Here is a 23,413-nt window from a genome sequence, read left to right as displayed (position 1 = left end):
GAGGCTGAGCTCTCTCAATTCAGTACTGGCAAGACCAGTCAGGAGGAGAAGGTAACCACGCACACCACAAACCCAGTCTCACATAGAACTATCACAACTGCAAACCAAACACATAAACACACAAAAACATACTCGGAGGCGCTGATTAAAAATCTACCAAAACAACAGAGGTCTCCAAAGCAGACACCCAAGCAACCGCCACCTCAAGACATAGCACATGCAACACATAGTTCACAAAGTCAGTGTGCTAAACAGTCACAGCCCTTAAGACCAAACAACATGCCAGACACACTTGTAATAGGTGACTCCATAGTCAGACACACTGACGTCCCGCTCACCAGACTGAATAAGGAAAAGGTCACAGTAAGCTGCCTGTCGGGAGCTAGAATCCGCCACATAACACAAGCACTCGGGTCACTCCACAGCAAGTACAAATATGACTCGGTCATTGTACATGCCGGTGTGAACGACCTGAGACGTACCTCCCTGGACTACATGAAAAGAGACATAGAGGAGCTCTCTGATTATGTAGCCCAGGCCGGTATGACCCTGACCCTGAGCAGCATCTTACCCTCACCAAGAATGATGCCACAGTACAAAGACAAAATGATCAGTTTTAACAATTGGCTTAATTACTGGTGTCATTCTAAGGGGATCCAATGTCTGTCTGCTTGGGATGACATGCTTGACAAGCCACGCTGCTTCGCAAGGGATGGCTTGCAACTGTCACCCCTGGGCTTCCGGATATTGGCCAAGGCTCTTGCCACCCCCATAGTGCCTTTTTTAGGCAAGGCACAAATGACAAACCTACCTCCCTAGAAAACACAAGTGGAAAAAACTAAGGGTAATGCTGCTCAATGCCAGAAGTCTAAACCTCAAGATGCACGCCCTCGAAGCCCTCCTCAGTATGGAGAACATCGATGTCTGTGCAGTGACTGAAACCTGGTTCAAGGCTCCTGAGAGAACCCCAGCACTATCAGGTTTTACCTCATATCATGCTTTCCGGCCGCAAAACTTGGACCGAACCACAAAAGGAGGGGGAGTATCCATATTCATCAAAGATACCCACACCTCCAGGTTAGTGGCAACGCACAAAGCATCGGAGACCATCCAGGTGCAACTAACCATAGGCAAAACTGCCTTACAGTTTGTAGCATGCTACAGACCACCCTCTCAAACTCAGGAACCCCACACAGCCTTCCTGAAGACACTGGAAAGTATGAATGTCTCTCCAAATACCATCATTTTGGGAGACTTCAACTACCCAAACATAAACTGGGAACATTACTCAAGCCCCAACACCCTAGCCCAAAGGTTCCTAGAATTCATAAACTCAAATGCAATGGAACAACTAGTCACCATTCCCACAAGAGGAGACAATATACTAGACCTGATCATCACAAACATGGGGACAAAATGCTCCACACCGGAAGTATATCCCTCTTTGGTAAGATCAGACTATAAATTAATCTCACTGGAAATCCACATCCCGCCCCAACCCCCTGCACAAAAGACCACAGTGAAGAACTTCTCAAAACCCAACTTCACACTTCTTAAGACTGAAGTGGTATCCTTCAAGGCCCCTGGGCCAGTGGAAACCACAACCCACACTGCTGAATCCTTTGCAAATGCCTTCTACGGGCACCTTCAAGAATGCATGGATCATGCAATCCCAAATAAAACCAAGACCCATTCCCCCAAAGGCAGGCGCCCGGTCTGGTGGACCCCAGCCATAAACAAACTTTACAACAGGAGGAGGAAGCTACTACATGACAGAGCAAAATCCCTAAAAGGGAAGGCATCTCTGATCAGTACTAGCAAAAAAACTACGATCACTCATAAAATCATCCAAGGCCAACTTTGAGAGAAAAATCGCAAAAGACATAAAAGACAATCACAAGGCCTTCTTTAGCTATGTTAGAAACCTGGGTGGAAACTCCCAGATATGCTCAGAGTTAGTCCAAAATGACACAAAATACACTGAACCCACTGACATTGCCAACATTCTGGCAGACAGGTTCAGTGCAAATTCCCCCCCCCCCCCCAAAAGGAGAAATAACTATCCCAGCAGAGTGTAGCCTCCCTAACATCTCAGATGCCCAGGTGAGAGCCGCCCTCTCTAAAGCTAAAAACACAGCATCAATGGGACCGGACGGTATCCCGAGCTGTGTGCTACATGAACTCCAAGAGGAACTAAACCCACACATAAGGCTGCTGTTTAATCTTAGCCTTACTACAGGATACGTACCCAAAGAGTGGCGTACGGCAACAGTGGTCCCACTTCACAAAGGTGGTGCTTCTACGGACCCTGGAAATTACCGCCCCATAAGCTTGACGAGCCTGGTCTGCAAAGCTATGAAGAGGATCATTATGGAACTCATAAACAAAGACATTGGGGACCTACAGACATTGGATCCTACCCAATTTGGCTTTGTCGAGGGCAGATCCTGCCTTTTGAACTTGGTTGACTTTTTTGAAACAGTCACTAAGGCCATTGATGAGGGTAAGGCAGTTCACACAGCCTACCTTGACCTTGCAAAAGCCTTTGACACAATACCCCACTCGGGCATCATAGACAAACTCACCAGCTTAAATGTAAACCCATATGTCACAAGATGGGTTGCAAACTGGCTCAAGAACAGAACCCACAGGGTCAGAGTTGCTGGAGCTATGTCAGACTCTAAGCCAGTCACAAGCGGTGTCCCACAGGGCTCAGTCCTGGGACCCCTCTTGTTCGGCATTTATTTTTCCGAGGTACAGGCAAACATAGGAGGATTGTGGCTGACAAAGTTCGCAGATGACTGCAAACTGGGCGCCATAATTGATACTCCAGCGGACACAAACATCCTTCAGAGAGGCCTCATAGAAACGGATAATTGGTGCCAGAGCCATGGCCTTAACCTGAACGCCAAAAAATGTATAGTCATACCCTTTGGGAAAAACAAGGTACCCACAAATTACCACATAGGTGGTAATCCATTAAGTATGGAAGAGGTAATCAGGGACCTAGGGACCCAGGTTGACAGTAACCTCTCATTTGACACTCACATTGCCAAAGTGGTTAGGAAGACCTTCTATATTGCCCACCTTATCATGAAGGATTTCACATCTAGATCAAGAGAGGTCATTGTGCCCCTGTACTCTTCTCTTATCAGGCCAATGATTGAGTACAATGCCCCATTTGGGATGTATCTCACCCGACACCTGCAGCAGTTGGAAAGACCCCAAAAGTTCCTCACCAAGAGGATAAAGGGTCTTAAACATATGTCATATGCTGCCCGACTGAAAAAACTCCAGCTCTATTCAGTCGCATACCGCCTACTCAGAGGTGATCTGTGCCTGACGTACAAGGCCATGTCCAATCCGAAATTAATGGACATGCTCCACCTCAGAAAATCCAAATCCATCAGAGCCACGAGAGCAAGAGACTTAAACCTCAACACAGAAATAAACAGGACGTGCTGGAGGGACAGATTCATAACCCAGAGGCTCCCTACACTCTGGAACAGAATCCCAGTCCATGTTAGGCAGAGCCCCTCACTGACTCTATTCAAGAGAAATGTTGACGAGTGGATGGGAGATCGTAGGTTTACCCCGGGGGTCATCTCTGTGTCACTACTAGACAGAGGCACAGTAAACTAAATCCTAAAAGGGCGTAGTATTCTCACCCTAAGGGGTGGTGAAAGCCACACACACTCTGGCTAGGCTTATAAATGCCCTAGGGCAGATAGCCTAGTACGAACCTATGAACCTAACCTATGAACCAAAGGCAGGAGAGAGGGACAGTACCAACAATGGTAGAGACTTAACTACCAAAGGTAAAGGGTAGGAAATAAAATCAGGTAATACGCGATAGTAAGAAAGGCTAAACTGACTAAAAAACGACAAAAGTTTGAAGAGAAACTACACAAAACATCACAAATTTCCACTTAGCTTTGAGAAAGATGACGAGGAACAGAGCAAACAAGATCTGGAGAGATTATGAGAGGGGCATTATGGGTAGGTCTTACCTGAGAGTTTTTGGCTGGTGAGAGCTTGGAAAATGCTGTGTCGGTTCCGAGGACGGAACCGAATTCCTACAGTAAGGGATGAATAAAGATTTACAACATCAGATCCAATATTGCAAAAGTCAAGGAAGAAAAATCACTTATCTGAAAATCATTTCACGAAATACCAGAGGATCACATCTGGTGCTAAGAACGGCAAACAAGATCTAAGAGTTAGAGGGACCACACTGCATTATGAAAGCATAGCTCTCAGCTGTCCAGATTTTTGCAGAATGTCCAGATTTCTGACTCGTATTTTTGGCCCATTTCTCATAAAATTGTAGTTTTCTGGCAAATCACTGAGGACTGAAATCAGAAAATAATGGCACACATTTGATTTTCAGACTTAATATCCTTCAGAAAATTCATGCTAATGCAAACCTGTTATTCTATCAACTTTCTAAGTTTATAAGAGCAACATTTAAAAATATGGCCCGATTTTTGGACCTTTGTCCCCATTATTTGTGGCTTTCTTCAGATTTCTTGCTCTAAGAGGTTGAGAACTATGTATGGGAGACAGGGGAAGCTTCTCAGTGAAATATTTGCCAGCTCAGATCCACCATGGATGGGACAATACAGGATCTATAGGTATGCAATACTCCAATACATAATGAGAAATGTATGCAAATAATAAATTAGTAATTTAACTTATCTTTGCTTCATGATACAACTTCATCTCCTAATGCATTCAGCAAAGGGCAAGAAAGCAGATAGACACATGCCTTAGCCTTTGCAGGTTGTATATACATGACATATCTAAAACAGTGTGAGCAAGTAAGGAATTTTTGTTCCATGATGATGGATTATGTCAGTTTATATTTTTTTTACCTGCTGTCCTGGTGGTCCAGGGATTCCATCCTTTCCGTTTTGACCCTAATTTAAAAAAAAAAAAAAAAGCTCTTTTAAATGCTAGACTTAAACATAATTGATGGCATGCAATGTTAATGAAGAATTACAGTATGTGCATATCCAAATGTATATAATGAACATCGCTTTAGAGAAGACAGTACAACAGAAAATACCTGTTTAAATGCACGTTAACAGTTTTATGTCAAAGACAACATTCTGAGTTGTTGTAACTCTTATCTAATTTGCATGTGTATGGTGCATGATGACAAAGAGAAAAAGAAGTTATGTACTCACCATAATGCTCCATGTGAGTTGTTCCATCTCGCCTTCATTCTTCACTGATGGGTTTGGAGCAGATCCTCGGCTCCGACACGGCTGACTAGCAAGCTCAAAGTTCTCCAGTAGCTCGAGACCGAACCCTTTATCTCACAATGCACTGCTGGAATTACCTCAGATCTTGTTTGCTGCATACCATATAGAAGTACAATAATTATTCTGCCTAGGAATGAAGACACATTGAAAAACCAGGATGAAGACAGCTTCCAGATCAACTGCCAGCCAGGAGGGGGAAGGAGGGAGGGACGTGAGAATGAAGGCGAGATGGAACAACTCACATGGAATGTTATGGTGAGTACATAACTTCTTTATGTGAAGTTGTTCAATCTCGCCGTTCATTCTTCACTGATGGCTAGCGTCCCTAGCACCCTGATCTTGGGTGGCTCATGGAAGTACACTCTTTAGAACCGTAGAACCAAATGAAGCCCTGTCCCTGGAGGCCTTATCCACTTTGTAATGAGTTATAAAAGTGTGAGGATTAGACCATGTGGCTGCTGCACAGATGTTGTCCAAAGGTAATTTGGCTTGAAAGGCTGAAGAGGTAGAAACTGCTCTGGTTGAATGAGCCTACACCTGACTAGACAAGGGCATGTTATGACAAGAATACCTGTAAGTGATACAATCCGACAGCCACTTAGGGTTGTTTTGGCAACTGGTTTACCTTTCCTGGCCTCAGAAAAAGACACAAAAAGTTGATCTGATTTCCTAATGTCTTTTGTTCTGTCTAAATAAAATCGAAGTTGTCTGTGAACATCGAGTTTGTGCAACATATATTCCAAGTTGTTGGTGTGATTAGGAACGAAAACGGGCAACTCAATGACTTGATTGATGTTAATCTCAGAACATAGTTTAGGCAAAAAGGATGGATTTGTCCTGAGAGATACTCTATCAGCATGGAAGACCATATAAGGGGGCTTGATGGATAGGGCTTGGAGCTCTGACACTGCGGGCTGAAGTGATGGCTAGTAGGAAGATAGTTTTCCACAATAGAAATTTTAGTTCACAAGATGAAGCAGGCTCAAAAGGAGGAAGAATGATGTGAGATAACATAAAATTCAAATTCCAGAGAGAGTAAGCTGTCTTCACTGGAGGCCTCAAGTGAAAAGAACCTTTTAGAAAAGCCTTAGACAATTGGTGAGCCATAATATTCAATCCATCGAACCCTAGATAGAAATTAGATATAGCAGCTAATTGTACTCACACCGTAGCAGCCGCTGCTCCTTTGTTGAAAATTTCTGTCAAGAATTGTAAAATAGAAGACAATGGTGCTTGGTAAGGGTCAATGTTATGGGAAGAAGCCCAAATGGAGAATCTCTTCCACTTACTACGATACAATTTTCTAGTGGAAGGTTTATGGGAAGCCAACAAAATTTGACTAGTGTCATGGGAAAGACTATAAAGCCTGGCTATGTGGGGAATTGGAGCAGCCAAGCGGTTAGCTTCAGTGTCTGCAATGATGGATGAAGATCCCCTGATGGATGTGTCAATAAGTCCGGAACTGGGTCCAGGATCCCTGGATCTTCCAGAATGTAATGGTAAAGAAACGGAAACCAAATCTGCTGAGGCCAATGAGGGGCTATAAGTATGATCATCTGTCCCAGCGACTTTGCTTTCTGTAAGAATCTGGGTATCAGTGGAATTGGGGGAAATGCGTAGAGGAGACCCGGGGGCCAATCGTGTACAACAGCATCCCTCAGGGAGTGACCTGGCATGGGAAACAGGGCAAAACAGCTTCTGCATTTGTTGTTGATATGACTGGCGAACAGGTCGCAGGAAGGCTGGCCCCATTTGCGGAAAATCCTGCCCACAATCTCTTGTTTGAGGGACCATTCATGGGGCAATAAAATTGCCCTGCTCAGTCTGTCTGCTATGATGTTGGATTTGGCCGGGATGTGCGTTTCTAACAGAAAGCGCTGGGATGACACTGTCCACTGCCATACTCTGAGGGCTTCTCGGCAAAGGGGGTAAAACTTGGTCCCGCCTTGCTTGTTCAGGTACCAGACCACTGACATGTTGTCTGTCTGTATTTCAATTGTCCCTAGAGGAAGAGAGTCCTGAAAGTATTGCAATGCTAGAAGTACTGCTCTCATCTCCAGGACATTGATATGCAGATGTGATTCTTGATCTGTCCATGTGCCTTGGGCAGTCTTTCCCTGAAAAAGCCCCCCCCCCACCCTATCAGGGAAGCGTCCATAGTCACAGTGGCAACTGGAGGGGGTAGCATGAAGGGAAGTCCTATTGTGACATGAAGAGACACCAACCACCACTGAAGATCCTTCTTGCAGGAATTCGTTATCAGGATCATGTGATTCACTGGAAGTTCTTGTTACGACCACTGCGTGAATAGAAGCCATTGAAGGATTCTCATATGCATCCTTGTTAATGGGATTGCCAAGATTGCTGCTGCCATCAATCCTAGTACTTTCAATACCTCTGCAGCTGGTGCTCTGTTCTTTGATACCAAGGACATGATGTGTTGGCGAAGAATACAAATCCTTTCTGGTGGAAGACGAAGAGTGGTGGTTGATGTGTCTAATTCTGTCCCCATAAAAACGATATGCTGCGATGGCAACAAGGCAGACTTTTCAAAGTTGACTGTAATGCCTAGCTGATCGCAGATTGTCAGAGTAGCCTCTCTCGCTTGAAGAAGTTGATGCTTGGTGGCGGCGGTAAGGAGCCAATCGTCCAAATACAGAAACACTTGGAATCCTAGATGCCTCAGGTGAGCCGTGACTACTGCCATGCACTTGGTGAACACTCTGGGGGCTGTAGTGAGACCAAAGGGCAGAGCTCGGAATTGATAATGATTGGCTCCCAGCCGGAAATGCAGGTGATCTCTGGATGGCCTGGCCATCTTTATGTGGTAGTACGCATCCTTGAGATCGATCGAGCACATCCAATTGTCCTTCCCTAAAAACGGGAGTATGGACTGTAGTGTGACCATTCGGAACAGGTAGTTATGTACTCACCATAACGATCGATGTATGTGGTCCATCTCGCCTCACATTCTTTACTCACAGGTTCAGAGCCGAGAATCGTCTCCGACTCGGCCAACGTATTTCTCTAGCACGAAGTCTCTAATTGGCTGGGCTAACCCGGTATCCCAAGATGCACCTCACCCTAGCCCCAGATCTAGTTTGCATCCATTCCAGTCACACCCCACACACAACCGCCACTGGAAGGAGCTCCAGCCAGAAAGGAAAGAAAAAACAACTGACATTGAATGGTTCTCAGAGCCAATTTTCCTCCAAATCCTATAGGAAGGGGGCAGGTGGGAGGGTACGTAAGAATGTGAGGTGAGATGGACCACATACATCGATCGTTATGGTGAGTACATAACTACCTGATGTTATGTGGTCCTATCTTACCTACATTCTTTACTCACGGGACAGGGTCCCCAGCACCTCTATCCTGGGTGGCTCATAGGAAAATACTCCTGAGAACCGTGGAACCAAAGGAAGCCCGGCCCCTAGAAGCCACATCCAACTTGTAATGAGTAATAAAGGTGTGCAGAGAGGCCCAGGTGGCCGCAGCACAAATATCATCCAATGAAAGCCTGGCATGGTAAGCTATTGATGTAGACACTGCCCTGGTAGAGTGGGCTTTGACGGGAAAGGGTAAATTTCTGCTTGCTGAAGAATAGATAAAGGAAATACAATCTTTGATCCATTTAGAAATTGTGCTCTTGGAAACAGGGCAACCTGTTCTGTTTTCTGAGAAGGACACAAACAGTTGATCAGACTTCCTAATATGCTTAGTCCTGTGTAAGTAGAATCTTAGTTGTCTGTGCACATCCAACTGGTGGAATCTAAACTCTGCTTTACTGGAAAAGTTTGGAAAGAACACTGGTAACTCAATAGACTGATGAAGATTAACGGTGGATGACACTTTCGGAAGGAAGGACGGGTTAAGTCTCAGGAAACTCTGTCCTTATGAAAGGTCAAATACGGAGGTTTAATGGACAAAGCTTGAATCTCTGATTCTCTTCTGGCCGATGTAATAGCTATTAGGAAAGCCATCTTCCAAGATAGAAATTTTAATTCACAGGTGGCAGCCGGTTCAAAGAGCAGTGAAATGATGGCTTGTAACATAAAGTTTAGATCCCATGGCATGACAGGTTCTGAAACAGGAGGGCGAAGTAACCAGGCGCCTTTCAAGAAGGCCTTACAAAGTTTATGGCCCATAAGAGAAGGCTCGTAAGATGCATGAAAACTGGAAATTGCAGCCAGCTGCACCTTAATGGAGCCCTGTCGGAAAAGCATGGCTAAAAAATCTAAGACCGATGGAATTGGGGCTGTGAAGGGGTCCAAACCTTGGGCCTGAGCCCAAATGGAGAATCTCTTCCATTTGCTGGAATAAATCCTTCTGGTGGAAGACTTATGAGACAAAGACAAGATGTGTACCACCTCAGGTGAAAAGGAATATCGTCTAACTAGTGATGGAAGTGGAGCAGCCAGGCTGTCAACCCGAGGGTTCGCAGGGATGGATGGAGCTGTCCTGACATGTGAATCAGTAGGTCTGGCACTGGGTCCAGGGTCCAGGGTCCAAGGACCGTCCACTGCGTACTGCCAAAGAAAAGGGAACCATACTTGTCGAGGCCAGTGTGGAGCAATTAGAATCATCCTGCTTCCCAAGGATATGGCTTTCTGAATCAATCTTGGTAACAGAGGAAACGGAGGGAAAGCATAGATCAGACCGGAGGGCCAATCGTGGACTAGAGTGTCCCTGGGGGACTCCCCCTGTGGGGGGATCAGTGTGAAGTACTTGCTGCATTTGGCATTGAGAGGGTTGGTGAAGAGATTGCAGCAAGGCTGACACTACCTGTTGAAAATTTGAACCGCCACTCGGTTGTTCAGGGACCACTTGTAAGGCATCAGAATAGCTCTGCTCAGCCTGTCCGCTATCACGTTGGTCTTTCCCGGAATGTGCGCTGCCACTAAAAACCGTTGGGAAGACATTGCCCAATACCACACTTATATGGCCTCTCTGCAGAGGGGATAAGACTTGGTTCCCCCCTGCTTGTTCAGGTACCACACCACGGACATGCTGTCCAAGTGAATTGCAATCGTTCCCAGAGGAAGAGAGCTTTGGAGTGCCCACAATGCTAGTAACACCACTCTCATCTCTAGAACATTGATGTGCAGGTGTACCTTGTGATCTTGCCACGTGTCTTGGACCGTCCTGCCAAGATAATGCCCCCCCACCCCATCTGGGAGGCGTCCGTGGTCACCGTAGCCACTGGAGACATAGGAATCAAGCTCATCTCCTTCTCCAGATTGGTGGAACATAGCCACCAGCGGAGGTCCTGTTTGCACCGTTCCGTGAGAAGTATCAAGTGGGAAAGAGGAAGTTTCTGAAAGGACCATTGGGCCGAAAGGAGCCACTGTAGGATCCGCATGTGTAACCTGGCTGGAGGCACCAGCATGATGGTGGCAGCCATGGATCCCAGGAGCTGGAGAACTAACCTGGCCTGAACTCTCTTGAGGGGCTACAATGCGTGAATCTGAGACTGCAGCACTCTTATCCTCTCTTGTGGCAGGAAGGCCTGCATTTGAATAGAGTCTAGCTCTGCACCTATAAAAACAACACACTGTGAGGGCAGCAAGGCCGACCTTTCCCAGTTCAAGGTAATTCCTAGTTGTTGACAAAGTGTAATGGTAGCCTCCCTGGCCTGAATGAGGAGATGACTAGTGGGGGCGGTGAGAAGCCAGTCGTCCAGATATGGAAACACCTGGAATCCCCGACATCTCAGGTGAGCCGTCACCACTGCCAAACACTTGGTAAACACCCTGGGGGCTGTGGTGAGACCAAAGGGCAGGGCACGAAACTGGAAGTGACTGGCTCCCAGCTGGAAGCGTAAGTGACTCCTGGATGCCTTGTCCATCTTGATGTGGTAGTAGGCATCCTTGAGATTGATGGAGCACATCTATACTCCTTTTTCCAGCAAGGGAAAAATGGACTGAAGAGTGACCATTCAGAACTTGGACTTCAAAACATAGTGATTCAATCGGCTGAGATCCAGAATGGGCCTCAGGTCCCCTGTTCTTTTCGGCACCAAAAAGAGTCTTGAGTAAGTTCCTGATCCGATATGGTCTGAGGGGACTGGTTGGATGACTCCTTTTTCTAGCAGCTTTGAAACTTCTAGTGCTGCTTGATCCCGTTGACTGGGTGGAATGTCCGGGATTCTTTTGACTGGAGGGGGTGTTGATAAAAAGGGGATAGTGTAACCTCCGGTAACTATTCGAAGCACCCAATGATCCTGAGTGATGCTTTCCCAGGTGTCCGGATGCAACGAAATTCGGCCCGCGACTGGCTCCGGAACAGCACAGTCAGGCAACACCTCAGGAACGCTGAAAGGAAGACCCACAAAAGGAATCGCAGTCTCCCAAGTTGCGGGGGCCTCCTCTGCCTCTAGGATGGCATCTTCCAGAATAATTTCCCCCTCCTCTGCCTCTGGAGGGGGACTCACCTTGAGCGGCAGGGAAAGACTTCTGTGACCTCTTGAACCAGATTTTCCCTCCTCTCTGAGCCTTGGGATAAGGCCTAGAAGGAAGAGAGAAATGGGCCCCTACGGCACATAGGTTCTTCCCCTCCTGTTCGCATCTGGTGAGGGTGTCTTTCACTTTGGTCCTGAAGAGTGAGGACCCATCAAAGGGGGCATCAGTGAAGGAAGACTTAAGGGCCTCCGCGAAATGACACAGGTGCATCCAGGCTTGCCTTCTGAGAGCTACACCTGAGCTAGCTGCTCTACTCGCCCCCTCAGCTGCATAGGATATGAGCCTCATGGACGAGTTGACAATGGAACCAAGGGTAGACAACTGGATGTTAACAGTCTGCACTACCGCCTCAGGCATGTTACCCATCAGAGTGTCTCCTAGCTCCTTAAGGAGATCTCTCTGGAGCCGAGTAAAATGACAAAGACAATTCAGCGACCGCAAAGTAAAGGTCACTGAAGACAGGGTATGCTTCCTGTACCGGTCCATACTCCTGGACTCCTTGTTAGGAGGATGGATGGAAGAAGAAGCCTCTGCAACTTCCTGCTGAGTGGCTGCTGCCAGCACTAAGGCATCTACAGAAACCCCTTTGGTCAGGAACTCTTTCCCCGGGGGAGCAGAAAGAAACTTATTTGGACGTCTGGGCACCGGTTCCATGGAATCAGGGATCTCCCACACCCTTCGCCAAATCAAATCCAGGAGTTCATCGAAGGGTGAAGACACCCAGGAGGCGGAGGGTTGAGCTCTGAAGGCCTTGAGGACTACCGACTCCTCATCAGAGGGGGTCTTGGAAGGCCAGTCGCATCTCTGCCTCAAGATCTCCAGGATGTCGGAGAAAGAGACATCATCGGAGGATGACTTAGGGGACCCCTCTGACTCCTTGAGGTCGGTATCGGAAGTAAGGGACTTGTCCTGGGAGTCTATGTGCTTCCTCTTGCACAACTTCTTTCTAGGGGGCTCCTCAGGCACCGACACTGACGGGCCCTCAGAAAGTTGGAGACCGCTCATGGGGGTATCCTCAGACCTTCGGGCGCCGCCATCCATGGATAGGGGTGTGTAAGAGGCTCTAGCCGGGGTGTAGGGGGAAGGAGTGACCGATCCAGGTGATGTAACTGACGATCTGGCCAGTGCGCTCCTCATGGCCTCGAAGGCAGGTCCCCCCGAATCTGAGGACCGACCCGTCTCCGAGACCACAACCGGAGTCGGGGTTCCCCGAGCCGATGCACCGAGAGGGAGGCTCGGAACCGACAAGATTCCAGAAGTATCCCCCTCGGGTCCGACCGAGGAAACCCGAGTACCGAAACCAGAGGACGGAACCGACATGGTTGGAGCCGACATCGGCTCCGATAGACTCATAAGGGGTATCGAAGCCGACACAAGAACATCACTCGGCGCAGAGCACTCTGGCTCCGACGACACAGGGGTGCTCGGAGGAGGAATCATCGGTACAAGAATAGGGACTGGCTCCGGAGCCGACTGGGTCGGAGCCGAGAACAATTTTGCTAACACCGCCGACTGCAGGAGCCTCTGGACCACCTTATCCACATCCAAATCAGACAGCCTAGAGGATTTGGAGGAAATAGAAGGAGATCGGGATCTCCTACCTGGAGACTCAGGCCTAACACTGGGTGACCGGCTCAGAATAGGCTCCAATAATATTGGGGCCGAGGTCGACTCCAGTACAACAGATACCTCCTGCGGCCCCAAGGACAATGGAGCTGAGGAGGCAGTATCCAATTTCGAAACCTTCTCCGGGGGCTCCGATGAGACAGATGGAGCCGGAGATCTTTTATTGGCCTTGGAAGTCTTAGACTTAGTACTAGAAGAAGAGTCTAAGGACTCCTCAAAGGAAGGTTTAACCAGGCCCTTCAAAATCAACTTATTTTTTCTTTCCTGCAGTACCCTCGGGCTAAAAGCGTGACAAAAACTGCAGGACTCTTGCAGGTGGATAGCACCAAGACAATAAATGCAAATAGAATGCCCATCTGTAATGGACATCTTGTAGCCACATTTTGAGCATTTTTTTAAACCCAGAGGGTTTAAGCTCTTTCTGCTCTTTAGACATAGTAATTCACAGCACGCACTCAACCGACAACGACAGACACAAGAGGAAGGCGGGAAAAACCAAACTACGAACAACCAAGGAAACTCTAATTTAAACGTTTCTTTGGTGCAGCAAGGAAATCTAACTACCGACCACACAAAACACAAGTTTACACAAAACAACACAGGAGAGGACTAGGTCCTCTAATTTAAACGGGCCTAGCCCGCCAAAACAGAGGGATACCAGAAAAAAACACTACTCGCTTACACAGTACACTCACAATGAAAAACTAGCTATTAAAATAGCTTTTTACGAGAAACAGACTGCTAAAGACTTATGAAAAGTTTGAAAAAGAAGGTACTTAGCCACAGCCAAGCGAGACCACATCCTAACTCTACGAGCGGCAAACGAGATCTGGGGCTAGGACGAGGTGCATTTTGGGATACCGGGTTAGCCCAGCCAATTAGAGACTTCATGCTAGAGAAATAAATTGGCCGAGTCGGAGCCGAGAATCGGCTCCGAACCCGTGAGTAAAGAATGTAGGCGAGATAGGACCACATAACATCTTCTCTTTTCTCACAAATTGGTTGAGTCTGCTGAGATTCAGAATGGGTCTCCAGTCCCCTGTTTTCTTTGGAACCAAAAAGAATCTTGAGTAAGTTCCGAATCCTGTTTGGTCTGCCAGGACTGGCTGGATGACTTTTTTTTTCTAGCAATCGGCATACCTCTATTGCTGCTTGTCCCATGTGACTGGGTGGAATGTCCGGGATTTTTTTGATGGGAAGGGGCTGGGTGGAGAATGGTATGAAATACCCTCTAGAAATAATACTTTGTACCCAAATGTCGTTTGTTATATTTAGCCAGGCTTCTGAGTACAGTGACAAGCAACCCCCGACTGCCTCCAGAGTAGGACAGCCGGGCTTCTCTTCAGGAGCACTGATAGGACTGACCAGAGAAGTGATCTCTGTCACCCTGGTGTTGCGGACCACCTCTGCAGCAAGGAAAGCATCTTCCATTGTAACCCCCTCCTCTGCCTCTAGAGGAGGGCTCTCCACGTGCGTCTTGAAAGGTTCCTTGGGCTTTCTGGAACCACATCTTTCCTCACCTCTGACCTTTAGGAAAGGGTCAAGTGGGGATGGAAAAATGGACTCCGATGGCAGACAGAGTCTTTCCCTCTTGCTCACACCTGGTCAAAGTCTCCTTCACCTTTGGCCCAAGCAAGGATGAGCCATCAAATGTGGTATTCGTAAAGGAGGACGTGAAGGGTTCCCGGAAGGAACAGAGTCGCATCCAGACATGCCTACGAAGAGCAATTCCTGTACCTGCAGCTCTACTCGAACCATCAGCTGCATAAGATATGAGACGCATGGATGAGTTGACTATTGAATTGAGGGTAGCGAGCTGAGTGGCAATCTCGTTGGATACACTAGTAGCTACTGCACCCTGAAGAGTATCTCCCAACTCCTTAAGGAGATCTCTCTGCAGTCTGGTAAAATGTGTCAAGTATTTCAGTGATCTGAGTAAGAAAGTTGCTGAACTAAACATGCATTTCCCATATCTATCCATGATCCTAGATTCTCCGTTAGGAAGATGGAGAGACGAGGAAGTCTCAGCCATTTCCTTTTTGGTGGCTGCCGCCACCACCATGGCATCAACAGGGACTCCCTTTGGTCAAAAAGGACTTATCCACGGGGGCAGAAATAAACTTATTAGGCCTCCTAGGAACAGGTTCCATAGATTCTGGTGACTCGCACGCCGTATGAGAGACCAGATCCATAAGCTCATCGTAGGGCGGAGACACCCAAGAGGTGAAAGATTGAGACCCAAATGCCTTCAGGAGAACAGACTCATCCTCAGTAGGGCTCTTGGACTGCCAATCACCCCTCTGCCTAAGAATTTCAAGAATCTCTGCAAAGGAGATGTCCTCAGAGGGGGATCTAGGGGACCCTTCTGATTCATCCAAGTCAGTGTCTGATGTGAGAGACTCCTGTGGGGAGTCCAAATGCCTCCTCTTGCATAATCTCTTCCTGGGGACATCTTCAGGGGGAACTTCTGTAGAGGTCTCAGAAGAGCAGGGAGTGCCCTGTGGGGCTACCTGAGGCTCTGGGTCTCTACGCTTGGGATGAATGGAGGAAACAGAAACTGACACAGGCACTTTAGGGAAAGAAGAGGCCAGACCTTGAGATGAGGTAGTCTTAGTAGACAACACTCGCCTCATGGCTTCGAATGCACCTCGGCTCTGATGAGAAGGAGTCGACGGATCCAAAGGAGCCGCGATCCCCTCCCACACCGAAGCCGCGGGCTCCGAGCCAGAGGTAGGAGCTGAGCTCTCCCGAGCCGAGGCCCCAAGAGGAAGAGTCGGCACCGACAAGTTGGTGTGACTATCCTCCCCGGACCCGACCGGAGAGGACCTGACTGGAGAGTGTCGGCTCCTAGAGTCCCCTGTCAGTGCCGAGAACATCCGAGCAGATGGAGCCAATGACACTGGAGCAGGTGTCGGCTCCAAGGGATCCACAATCATCAGGTCAGCCTCCTCCGGCTCTGAAGGTCTGGTATGGCTCAGAGGAGGAGCAGACAATTCAGGAGTAATGGTCTTAGGCTCCGACGGTTGGGTCTGAGCCGACAGCAATTTAGCTAGGCCTGGTGCCTTTAAGAGTTTCTGAACCAGCCGGTCCATATCCAGATCGGACAGGCTGACAGAAGACCTGGAATAGTGAACAGATGGAGACGATTGGAGCAGTATCAATGGAGGTTTTTCGGCAACCGGTTCCAGGCAGTGGAGCTGAAGTCACCACACTTTAACTTTTTTCCTTTCTTAGTACTAGATTCAGAGGAAGATTTGGATGATTTGCTGGCCCCATCCTGGTCAGGCAATGCCTCTGAAAAACGGTGTTTGATAATACCCCTATCAATTAACTTTCTCTTCCTTTCTGCAAGCACTCTAGTGGAAAAGGAGTGACAGATACTGCATGACTCTTGCAGGTGCACCTCACCCAAACAGTAAACACACTGCACATGGGCATCCGTGATGGACATCTTCTGCCCCCAGTCTGGGCATTTTTTAAACCCAGACTTTGGATGTTTTTCCTTCTCTTCAGACATTTCACAAAATCCAATATAAAGGAAACACACTGTTTAACTATGAGCTATTTAAAGTTAAAGAAAAAAATCTAACTAACTCACATAATACACACAGCCCAAAAAGGCAACTAGTAACCAACTATTTAACTATATCAAGATAAATAGGACTAAGCAATCCAATAACAAGAATCCCAAAAAAGGAACACTAACTAACAACTATAAGAAAGGGCCCAAGGCCAAAGGGCTGAAAGCAATCAAAGATTTTACTGGGGAAAGGGGAGAACACAGAAAACGACTGTTAACTAGATAGTATTATATAGTAATAAAAGATAGAAAAATTGAAATATAAAACTTGCTGAAAGTTGAAAACTCCCAATAATAGTCTCGAGCAACGCTGGAAACCAAGAAATCCATGTCACGGCAAACTAGATCTGGGGTAATTCCAGCAGTGCATTGTGGGATAAGGGGTTGGGTCTCGAGCTACTGGAGAACTTTGAGCTTGCTAGTCGGCCGTGTCAGAGCTGAGGATCGGCTTCGAACCCATCAGTGAAGAATGAATGGCGAGATTGAACAACTTCACGTTATGATTTTTTGCAGCACTCAAACAAACAGTTATGCATATGAATTTATTAAAAGGAAATCATGCTAAAATGTTTCATATATTGCCCATTATATCAAATTATGTACCTTGATGTACTTTGAAAATCAATATAAAAAATAAGTAGCTCAAAATAAATGAAAAAAATACTAATTTCCAGGGGAAAGCACTGAAAATGGTCATGCTTCTTGGGTATATTTATAAACTTAGATCATCAAAGAGCTACAGTTTGATCCATGTAGCAAATTAATATATTGTAAAACTTCTAGGAAAGATTAAATGAAAGAATTGTATTGCCTGTGCCTTATATGGAAAATACTTATGACTAAACCTTGGTGGCCTCCACTTGCTGTATTGTACTGAAATGGTAATTTTTTAAACTGATATGACAACTGGTGCGATAGGATTGAAATTATACATCAAATTCCAATAAATACTTTTCTGATTGTGGCTATACTAACTGTGCAGCAGAGTTCATATGGCTGAAAGGAATACCATAAAAGCCATGTCAGACTCCAAACCAGTTACAAGTGGCATCCCACAAGGCTCAGTCCTGGGACCTCTCTTGTTTGGTATATATTTCTCGGAGGTACAGGCCAACATGGAAGGACTGTGGCTGACCACGTTCGCAGATGACTGCAAACTAGGCGCCATAATCGACTCTCCAGCTGACACAAGCATCCTACAAAAGGGCCTCATAGAAACAGACAACTGGTGCCAGAGCCATGGCCTCAAGCTAAATGCCAAAAGGTGTATAGTCATCCCCTTTGGCAAAAACAAAGTGCCCACAAATGACCACATAGGTGGTAATCCATTAAGTACGGAAGAAGTAATTAGGGACCTGGGGACCCAAGTTGATAGCAATCTCTCATTTGAAAACCACGTGGCCAAAGTGGTTAGAAAAACATTTTATATAGCCCACCTAATCATGAAGGGATTCACATCTAGATCAGGGAGGTCATCGTGCCTCTTTACTCATCCCTCATCAGGCCCATAATTGAGTACAATGCCTCTTTTGGGATGTACCTTACCAGACACCTGCAGCAACTGGAAAGACCCCAAAAGTACCTCACCAAGAGGATCAAAGGGCTCAAACAGATGCCATATGCTGCCCGGTTAAAGAAACTCCAGCTCTACTCAGTGGCATACCGCCTGCTCAGAGGCGATCTGTGCCTGACGTATAAAGCCATGTCCAACCCGGAATTAATGGACATGCTGCACCTCAGAAAATCCAAATCCCATCGAGCTACGAGCTCGAGAGACTTGAACCTCATCACTGAAATAAATAGGACATGCTGGAGGGACAGATTCATAACCCAGAGGCTCCCTTCACTCTGGAATAAAATCCCAGTCCAGGTTAGGCAGAGTCCCTCATTGACTCTCTTCAAGACGAATCTTGATGAGTGGATGGGAGATCGTAGGTTTACCCAAGGTATCACTTCTGTGTCACTGTTAGACAGAGGCACAGTATACTAACCTCGAAAAAGGGCATAGCAAAATTCATTTAAAATGGGTGGCGAAAGCCAAACACACTCTGGCTAGGCTTATAAATGCCCTAGGGCAGATAGCCTAGTATGAACCTATGAACCTATTAACACTTTGACCAAATACTGCCTTGAAACTGAAACAATAATGCATCATAGTGGATAACATTGACTTAATTAGAAAGGTAATTTTTACAGTGGTATTTCTGCTTTTCCATTTCAGTTTGTATTCCTTTCCTTATATATACACACACACATATATATATATATATATATATGTATATATATATATATATATATATACACACACACACACACACACTACTACATATCGTCTTGATCTCTTAGGGACAAACAATAGTTTTGCACTGTAAGCTTTAAAACCTGCTTTTGCTGTAACCTCAGTATTGGAAATCCTACCAAGTATGATATAGTTCCTGGTAAAAAAATGGTTGCATATAAATATCTGTGTGTCTTGTTGAGGGCCGCTGCAAGGGGAAAGTCCCTTTACCATGAGTTGTAGAGACTTCAGAGCAGATTATTTAAATAGGGGAAGCAGGAATCTGCAACTACAGGTCAATGTGGGTGCGGGGTTGTTCCTACAGAAAAAAAAGAAGTCATGTACTTACCTTAACATTCCATCTGTGTTGTCCATTTTAACTCTTCCTCAACAGATGGGTTTGGATCCAACACTTGGATCCAACGAGGCTATTACACTAGCTTGTGGCCACCACAAAACTCTTGAGCTTCTTTCCTACCCACAATGTACTATGTTCTAACATCACTCAGATCCTATTTACAGCTTGAATGAGAGAGAGTAACCACAAAAGAATTGCCATAACTGGAATTCAACTCAAGGGACATATACATAAAGTAACCCTGTTCTTGTGGAAAATCAAGTATGGGGCTTAGAAGATAATGCTTGAAGTTTTGAAATTCTTCTAACTGATATAGATGCAGTTAAAAAGTCAGTTTTCCAGGTCAAGACTTTTAAATCAAATTTAGCTTCAAAGTAGGAATGTGTTAAGACTTGCAGTACCAAATTTAAATCCCATAATGGTATGGGATCTTTATAAAGAGGTCTGAATAGAAAGGTATCTTTCAAATAGGCTTTGCACAGTTCAGAGGAAGCCAGGGAGGAATTTTAAAACTTGACATGAAAGTTAGAGATGGCTATGAGTTGAACCATCCTCATTAAACAAACTTGCTAAAAATTCAAGAACATAATGAATCGGGGCTGAGAAGGGGTCTACCTGATTCTGCTCTGCCCAATAAACAAATCTTTTCAATTTATTCCAGTAGAGTTTCCTCGTAGAGGGTTTATGGGTAGATAACAGTATAGAATGGACAGACGAAGAGAGCATAGGCTGCCTGGCTATTAATGGAACTGGAGAAACCATGCAGTCTGTTTGATATTTGAGATGTCCGGGTGGCTCATGCCTGTTGGGTTACACAGAAGGTCTGAAGTTGTATCTAGAATCCAAGGTGGATACAGAAGCTGAGGCCATAGGAAGGGAAACCAAATCTGTTGAAGCCAGTAAGGTGCAATGAGGATGACCTTGCTCTTCAACCTGGTTACTTTTTGAAGGAATTTGGGAATTAACGGAGTCGGATGATAAACATACAGAAGACCTAGGGGCAAATTATGGAGAAGAGCATCCCTTGGTGACTCCCCCGGTGGGGGGATTAGGGAAAAGAAGCTGCTGCAGTTGTTGTTTAGGGAAGAAGAAACAAGACTGCAGCAAAGCTGGCCCCAGTGATGGAAAATCATGTCAGTCACCTTGTTATTGACAGACCACTCATGAGGTAGTAAGATGGACCTGCTCAGTTTGTCTGCTATCATATTGGATTTCCTGGAATATGTACTGCAATTAGAAAGTGGTTGGAAGAAATCACTAATTGCCACATCTTTACGGCTTCTCGACAAAAGGCGTAAGATCTGGTTCCCCCTTGTTTGTTGATGTACCAAACTACTGGTATGTTGTCCATTTGGACTGCAATTGTTCCAAGGGGAGAGAGGTTTGGAATGTTGCAATGTCAAAAGCACCACTCTCATTTCCAGAACACTGATATGCAAGTTGACCTCTTTGGGGGAACAAGGGCCTTGGACTGTCTTCCACAGAAAATGCCCCCCCCCCCCCACAAATCTGGAAAGTGCCTGTGGTTACTATGGCCTTGGGCTGAGGGAGAATGAAAAGATAACCTTGTAAGAGTTGTTGTGACTGTATCCACCAAGAAATATACCTTTTGCATACCTAAGTTATTCTTATCTCTATTGTCATGGGTTGAGAGAGAATTGACTATTATATTTGTAGCATTCATTGCAGAATTTGCATGTGATATCTTGCTAAAGGAACTAAAATTATCACCACTGACAGTGTTCCCAGGGTTTGCAGAATCAATCAGGCTGAAATTCTGGTACTGCTAATTATTTTTTACTTGATTTGTTATTGTTTGTACTCTCGAAACAGGAAGAGATATCACCATAGAAACTGTGTTGAACATTGCTCCTATGAATTCCAATGTTTGAGACGGTTAAAACTGTGACTTGTAATTGATGGTTATTCCAAGATTTGAAAAAGTCTGCAACACTTGGTTTCATGCTTGTACCAGCTGATTCCTGGTTGAAGTGGTAATGAGCCAGTCATCTAAGTATGGAAGCACCCAGAATCCCTGCAGTCTCAAGTGAGCTGCTACTACTGCCATACAATTGATAAACACCCTGGGGGCTATAGTGATGCCAAAGGGCAATGCTCTAAACTGGTAATGACTGGTTCCCAGCTGGAAGTGTAAGCACCTTCTGAATCGTCTGTTCATTTTTATGTGATAGTATACACCCTAAGGTCTATCGAGCACATCTAGTCGTCCTTGCTCAGAAATGGCAAAATGGCCTGATGTGACCATCTGGAACATGGTGTGTCGAACCAATTTGTTTAAAAAGCTAAGATCTAAAATCAGTCTCCAGTCCCTTGTCTTCTTTGGCACTAAAAATAGTCTTGAGTAAGTTCCAGATTCTATCTGGTCTGGAGGGACCTCTTGGATGACTCTTTTTTTCTAGCAGCTTTTCGATTTCTACTATTGCTACTTCCCTCTGACTGGGTGGAACATCTGGGATTTTCCTGGGTAATGGGGGTGGTAGGGAAAAGGGATTAATATAACCTCTGGAAATAATTCTCTGTACACAAGTGTCCTTTGTTATGTTTGGCCAGTCTTCCTGGTGCAGAGATAAGTGACCCCCGACTGCCTCCAGTGGAGGGCATTGGGCCTCCCTTCAGGAGCACTGAAAGGGTCTGTCAGAAAATGCATCTCTAGACCCTCAGTTTTGTGGGCTTCCTCTATCATGAGGACATCTTCTGCCATTATCATTATCTCCCTCTGCCTCTGGCGGAACTACCTCCATGTGTGTCCTGGAAAGGACCCTGAGATTTCCGGAACCACATCTTTCAACCTCCCCGTTGATGTCTGGAAAAGGTCCGTTGAGGGGTCGAAAAACATACCCACTGCAAAAAGTCTTTCTGTCTTTCTCACACCTGGAGGGTGTGTCTTTTACTGTGGTGCCAAACAAAGAAGAACTGTCAAAGGGATCACTGATGAAAGATGAGTTGAAAGGCTCCACAAAATCACACAGACACAGCCAGACATACTTTCTGATGGAAATACCTGAACCCGTGGCCCTAGAGGTGCCTTCTGCAACATGTGAAATGAGCCGCATGGACGAAGTAGTGGTCCCTGAAAGAGTGGTTGAAAGTTCCTTAATCAGGCTCCTTTGCAGTCTCATGACGTGTGCCATGTAATTCACCGACTGGATAGCAAATGTTGCTGAAGCATAAATTCGCTTTCCAAATCTGTCCAATGCCCTAGATTCTCTGTTAAGGGGATGGACAGTAGACCTCTGTTCTGCCAGTTCCTTCTATGTAGCTGCCACCATAACCACTGCATCAACTGGTACCCCTTTACTCCAATGTTCTCTTCCTACTAGTGAAGCTAGAATTCTGTCTGGTCTCTTGGAACTCGGCTACATCATATTAGGTTCCTCAATGCCTGCCTAGAGACCAAGTCAATGAGCTCATCAGTGCGTGGAGTAACCCAGAGGTAGATGGGCCAGTCTTGAAAGTTTCCAGAAATATCGACTCCTCAGAAGTTGGGTTTTAGGCAGACCAACCAACCTTCTCTTTTAAGGATTTCAAGAATTTCTCCAAATGAGACATCATCGAGTGGTGATTTGGGAGACCCTTTTCCCTCATCAAAGTCAGTATCCTTTGTGACAGACTCCTTGGGCGAGTCCAAGTGCCTCCTGTTGCATGTCCTCTTCTGTGGGACTTCTTCAGTGGGATGTTCTGCAGAAGTATCAGAAGAGATGACAATACCCAGCTGGGTGATCGGGAAGCTCTGGGCTGGCTGTCCCAGTGGAATAGAATACTGCAGATCACAATGCAAAGTCAGCTGAGATGTCGATGGTGGATCCAAGGGGGAAGGACCCA

The 23,413-nt window shown here is 46.1% G+C and overlaps 1 protein-coding gene across 1 annotated transcript in view; it reads right to left on the bottom strand.

Annotated features, from left to right (window-relative positions):
- COL21A1 (collagen type XXI alpha 1 chain) overlaps window positions 1-23,413 on the bottom strand; it is a 4,597,064-nt gene that overhangs the window by 767,341 nt on the left and 3,806,310 nt on the right. The window contains exon 24 of the mRNA XM_044063368.1: window positions 4,875-4,919. Within this exon, the coding sequence (XP_043919303.1) occupies window positions 4,875-4,919 (45 nt within the window). The remainder of the gene's footprint in view (window positions 1-4,874; window positions 4,920-23,413) is intronic.

Source organism: Protopterus annectens, chromosome 2.part1 (genome assembly GCF_019279795.1).
Source record: "Protopterus annectens isolate FY-2018-M chromosome 2.part1, PAN1.0, whole genome shotgun sequence".
In the NCBI taxonomy this organism is placed as follows: Eukaryota; Metazoa; Chordata; order Ceratodontiformes; family Protopteridae; genus Protopterus; species Protopterus annectens.
The sequence above is the reverse complement of the archived record's forward strand: the minus strand, read 5'-3'. Positions and strand labels throughout refer to the sequence as shown.